The sequence below is a fragment of the Mytilus trossulus genome, chromosome 11, assembly GCF_036588685.1.
Source record: "Mytilus trossulus isolate FHL-02 chromosome 11, PNRI_Mtr1.1.1.hap1, whole genome shotgun sequence".
Lineage (NCBI taxonomy): Eukaryota > Metazoa > Mollusca > Bivalvia > Mytilida > Mytilidae > Mytilus > Mytilus trossulus.
This window is the reverse complement of record NC_086383.1, coordinates 17,491,611-17,497,780: the sequence shown is the minus strand read 5'-3', so window position 1 is coordinate 17,497,780 and position 6,170 is coordinate 17,491,611. Positions and strand designations below refer to the sequence as shown.

Sequence of the window (6,170 nt, the reverse complement as noted above, 5' to 3'; positions counted from 1 at the left end):
AATCATTAAATGAAAGAGCCTACTAAAAGTTCATTGTATATTTCAACCAAAATGGCTGAATGGTTGTTCAGTGTTGTTTTTTTTTAAACCAATAAAAAGTTAATTGAATATGATTTTATGGAGAAACACAAAGCATTAATGTTGTATTGGAGTGCGATACATTTTATCACCTAGTGTACACACCTAAATCAACTTTTTCTTAATCTATCTTTATAAATTGAAAATTACATACAACCACCACTTTTTCAAAACAAGAATTAAGACAAAAGTTTTCCAGCAACTTTTGTATAAACAAAAAAAGCTTTAAATTTTAACCTAGAATTAAGGCTCCTGTTACTGTTTTTATTACCAAAAGCAAGTCAAAACTTTTGTAGCCTTTTATTTAAGAAATTAAAATATCTATGCTTAAAAACAAATTAGACCAATAAAACTTAAGTTACTATTTTTTTAAACCATATTTGTTGAATCCAATACTTGTAATTATTGTCATTATTTAGAGACACATGTTCAAAATGTGATATTTATTGTGTTTTTGTTAAAATTTTACATTACTTTGGAAAAATTGTTAAGTTTTTACATTTTTTTTATTGTCTATTTGTTTAGTACAACATTTAGTAATTTAGTATTCTTCATTTTTGAATAAAAAAATTATTTATTCACTTTGTTTTTGTATTACTTCATCTCCCTTATGGTTATTCTTATAAAATTGCTTTGAAAAATCTCACTCATATCCATGAGTTTGAGCTTTTGATTTTGCCATTTTATTAGGATCTTTCCTTTTTGAATTTTCCTTAATGTTCAGTATTTTTGTGATTTCTCTTTTCACTCCATTTGACATATTGGTCATTTTGCATTTTATATATTTTACACAAATGTAGCATGGTGAAGGATTTTAGGAAAATATAAGTTGTTATGAGCCTCTTGTTGGTGTGTTTGACTCAAATCTTATATGAACTGGATTGTCAGGGTTCCTGTCCAAGGTCAGTTATTCTCCCTAGACACTCCAAACTGTCTCCTTATATAAACAGATTAGCCTGAGATAGCCCATAGTGCAGGAAGTTGTGGAAAACACCAACAATCAATCATAGAGTACAAAGAGAAAATTATGAATCATTTTTGTATTGTCTACCCAGGATCTGGCCTTGCGTTCATAAAACTTTCGAGCATGATTTTTGTACTTAGACTCAAGAATCAACCGATCAAAATATTGGATTTCATGTTTCGAGCATGATTTTTGTGCTCCAATCACTGAGAAAAGTTTTATGACTCCAACCCCTGACTTTCAAGCAATACTCACAAAGACATGCCACTTACAAATAAACTGTGTCTGACTTCACACAAAAAAGTTCTATATAAACTGGCTAATTACAAACATAATACCATATGGGACTTACTCATTCTATACCTGTACCATTTTGTCAGGAATATAACAGTTGCTATCCTTTAGTTTGAGCTTTTGATTTTGCCTTATGATTAGGGACTTACATGGATAAAAACTAATATATTTTATTTTACATTTAGTTTGTTTTGGTAGTAAACCTTATCTCATTTGGGGGCCTTTCATAGCTGACTATGCGGTATGGGCATTGCTCATTGTTTAAGGTTTTAGGGTGACCTAAAATTGTTAATTTCTGTGTCATTTGGTTTCTTGTGGAGAGTTGTCTTGTTGTCTTATATTGGCAATTATACCACATCTTTTATTATTACACTATTGTTTGTTGTTTGCTTGATTACCAGGTTATTTGTCGAGCCTGACTTCTGACACAGAAAGCTTGAAAGGGATAGTGGTATGGCTTCGGATGACTTCTGAAAGCTTTATATTTTAGAAGGATGAAAACTTGGATGCTTTATACTTTTCATATAGATGCCTTATGTTATGAAGTTCCTATCTGTCATATGTCTATTGTCCTTGACCTCATTTTTGTGTTCAGTGACTAATGGAAAAAAAAGTTATAAAGAGATTTTTTGTAATGTTTATTTCTTTCTTATTATGAGTAAAAGGGTAATTATATTAAGTAAGTGTGTTATACGTACTTAGCAAGGTCCTAATGCCGATCGACAGCCCTCTTTTGATCTCGACCTAATTTCAGGGATCATTGATCAATATTAAGTCCATATTTCAGATACTATTAGCAACAGGTCTCCTTTATTTAGTGTATGAAATGATTGTAATGTGAACATGTCCAACTGGTAGGTGTCATCTAATCGTGTCCGCATTTGCATGGTTCAGTGGTTAAAGTTTATTTTAAAGTTGTGTTTTTTTTTTTAATACTTTTAATTTGTTTTAAAAAAATTACGTATACACTGAAATACAATAAAATGTAGGTTATTGAAATCTCTACATCTTTTTTATAATTAGCTAATTGTGTAAGGATGGTCATATGACCATCGTAGTTATGACTGTTCTAAGATTTCGCTTTGTTTTACATCCTAAGACATGTCTCCGACATGTCGTGAAACAATTCTAAATAATGTCTTAAGACATATCCTAGGATACTTCCATTGACTAGTCCCCAGCATGGTTGTCATACCTGCAATAAGAACAACTGGGAGAACATTTACATTTAAAAATAAGGATGACTCAATAAGTGCAATGAGGCTGATATTACAAGACATATTTGGACAGAAGGCTTCTTTTCAAACTACGTTCATAGCAATTCTTAAGCTTTTGAATAAGACATCCTCTTTACCACCTTTTCTGCTTATAAAAGAAATGAATGTGCTTAAATGATGTCCCTAATCAAATGGCAAAATCAAAAGCTCAAAAACATTAAACGAATGGATAACAGCAGTCGTATTCCAGACTTAGTACAAACATTTTCTTATGAAGAAAATTGTGAATTAAACCTGGTTTTATAGCTAGCTAAACCTCTCACTTGTATAACAGTCGCATAAAATTCCATTAATTTCGGATTCGAACATCTTTTGTAAAAGTCAAAGTTCTTATTGTAATACTATTTGTGTGTTGCGGTTGAAAAAAAATTGTTTTACTCAATAATAAACCCATATCAAACTGAGTGTTGACATCTTAGATCAGCTTTATTAGATGTTTTGAACTTGCTATTCACGATGCTCATAATGCTGTTGTTACTAAAACGAAAGCGTTTATTTGTGATCGTTTTTCTCAAAATTCGACAAAAAGTAATTCTAAGTGCATATGTAACTTCATTTTCTTAGATTGCAGTTATACACGTATGAAATTTAAATTATATGAAAAGATAACCATAATAACAATTTAGATCTTATTCATTGTTATATTTTCTATTTTCTATTTTTCATTGTGTTTTGCTAGTGTTTGTTTTTTTCAATTCCATTTTATTTGAATAAGATAAGAGACAAATAAATATAAAATTAGTTTCGTGGAATAACATTTTGTTGTAATGATAAACTTTATATGTATTCCACAGTATTTTTAGATTTAAATATCATGTGACTAAAGGTAAACAACAATGAACTTTAAACCAGGTAGTTAAGAGACATACAAAGAAAATGGCGTCAATACAAGAAGCACAGAAAGCTAATGTGAAAAAAGATTATGATGATTTATTGACTTGCTCGTTATGTCTTGAGACTTACAGAAATCCGAAGTATTTACCATGTCTGCATACATTTTGTGAGTTATGTGTTAATACTTATATTCTGTCAATTGTTAAAGAAGAAAATTCCGTTGGATTCAAATGTCTAGTCTGCCGAAATCTAGTTCCTATCACTGAAAGTCAAGGTAGACCAGAAACATGGGCTAAACAATTACCAGGTAATCATTTTATAGTTTCAATGATTGATAGAAGCGCGAAACAGAAATCGGAAAAGCTTTGCGATACATGTGAACAAAAAAACGTTTCAAAGAAGGCAGTCTCTTTTTGCACTGTATGCGAAGAATCATATTGCGAACCATGCCAAGCTAATCATAAGTTATATAAAATTGAAAGAAAACACAAAATAATGCCAATTCAAAAGATAGACGAATTCACCACTTTATCTACAAATTTCAGTCTTGTGAATTGTGAAGAACATCCGGACAAGAATATTGAAATATTTTGCAAGGATCACTTGAAACCATGTTGTACAGTTTGTGCTACGGTCCATCATAGCAAATGTGAAGAGGTTGTCACCGTAGACAAAGCAACTTCTGGTATAAAGCAATCAACGAAAGCACGAGAACTCATGACAAAATAAGTAGAAACCAGTGACAAATTAGGGAAAGGTATTATAATACATAAAGACAGCATGACAACTTTTGAAGAAGGTATTGAAGTTGCCCTGAATGATATCAAATCCCAAAAGGATAAATTTATCAGCCGTTTCAATGAACTTGAACTTCAGTTACAGAACGAAGCACATGCTACGAAGAAAAAGATATATCTAAAAATGTGCTACGAAGCTACTGAGTTGTCGAGTTTGAAAGTACTGTTGATAAGTGGAAAAATATATTTGAAGCATGCACTCTGCAAGGTTCCGAACTCCAAGTCCTGATGAAAATGGAAGAAATTTCAAGTAGAATACCTCAGATTGAGAAAGATATATCAAAGGTAGAACGTGAAATAAAGGACGTGTCGGTATCATTCAAACAAGAAGTCATCACCCTAAACTGTCTTGGTAGTTTGAAGGTCACAGAAAGATCAGTACAACTAGGAACTGGGTTAAAGAAAGTTAATTTTCATTCAGGATGTGTTAAAGTTCTAGCAACCATTGCCGTTGATGTAAACAGAGGTGGTCTAAGAGTGTTAAGCGGAGTTTTTATCGATGATAATATCATTCTGACAGACTGGGTGAATTTCAAAATACTGCGCTGCGATCTTAATGGAGTAATGAAAGAGGAATTAAAGATTGCGTCATCACCAACCGACGTTGCAAGTATGAGTGATAGGAAAATAGCAGTAGCTTCGGATTCACGACAAATTAATTTACTGGAAATAAAACCATTTACTTTAATCCGTACACTAAGTGTCGATGTTCCTGTTTATGGACTAAGTTATCTAGATGGGGAGTTTTTAACGGCTGATCGTAACTCTAGATCGATCACGTGGTTGAATTGTGAATCTTGTCAAAAAAAGAAAGCCTTTAAATCGGGGATAGACACACGATTTGTCACTTGTTACGAGAAAGACGAATACATTTATATGCATGCCCAAAATTCTGTTTGCTTCAACTCGTCAAAAAGCAAAGGATTTGAATATGCCAATAGCCAATTAAGTTTATCTTACAGTCAGGACATGGACTATGAAAGGAACATTTACGTCGCTGGTTATTCACATAAAAATATTCATCAGCTGACATCCACGGGTCAACTTATAAGAATCATTCCTATATCTCAAATAGACCCGACTATATCAAATATACCATGGGTACTTCGATTTCAACCAAACAGTAATAAATTTTTGTTGACATTTTATGATACTGGAAAAGTTCTCATTTGTGAAATTGCCTAAAACATATCCATGATATACTCTACTGAGCATAGTAAGGAGTAAGATACTGTGCTGTAGAACAATGAATAGTATTCGCATCTTAATCATATATGTTAAAAAAATGATTATTAACAAACATTGTATTACGTTCTTTTTCACATCTTACTGGTGTATTCATTTGTACAGTGGATTAAAATTTGTACAAAATATCTTACTTCTGTTCGTTTTCAGGCTGAATCCGGAACTAATTTTTAAATGTATTTGAAGACAGTAACGTATTGTTTACATTTTCGCTTACTTTCAGACCTTGATTAAAAAAACACAGAACATAACAAAAGAGACCAAGAAAAATCTGGAGAAACAATACGACAATACAACGATCATAAAGAAAAACGACGTAGAGACTAACAACGGTTTATTAACATTGCATAACATTAAACTAAGAACTTTACAAAACAAACACAATCAAAACTGTTGGTGAACTTAGGTGCTCCTGCAAAGTAAGCATATCCTGTTCCCTGTTGATCATGAAACATGTGAAAAAGGCTAAACAAATTGTGATATCGCAATCAGTCATTTCACAATCAAGATAAAGTGAAGTGTTGCTACGACTGTGGTATTGCTTTTCGCTGTTGTGTTTTTGTTTATAATGTACACCTCGCCAAAAGTTAAGCAACACTTGATAATTTTCCAGAATCGTTTTTTACTGAATACATAACTCATCGAATTATTGGTACAGTGACCTGAATTTGTGTTTTATAA

The 6,170-nt window shown here is 31.9% G+C and overlaps 1 protein-coding gene across 1 annotated transcript; it reads left to right on the top strand.

The window, feature by feature from the left end:
- Positions 1–3,489: 3,489 nt before the first annotated feature.
- Positions 3,490–5,429, top strand: LOC134689786 (uncharacterized). Its single transcript, XM_063549755.1, has 2 exons — positions 3,490–3,754; positions 4,438–5,429. The coding sequence occupies exons 1-2, from the start codon at positions 3,490–3,492 to the stop codon at positions 5,427–5,429; spliced, it is 1,257 nt and encodes a 418-aa protein (XP_063405825.1).
- Positions 5,430–6,170: the final 741 nt, after the last annotated feature.

Bases quoted from the DNA above. Each gene is read 5' to 3' on its own strand.
- LOC134689786 (XM_063549755.1), top strand. From the start codon at position 3,490: ATGGCGTCAATACAAGAAGCACAGAAAGCTAATGTGAAAAAAGATTAT. The intron at 3,755-4,437 runs GTAATCATTTTA...ATATATTTGAAG, and splicing joins ATGGGCTAAACAATTACCAG to CATGCACTCTGCAAGGTTCC.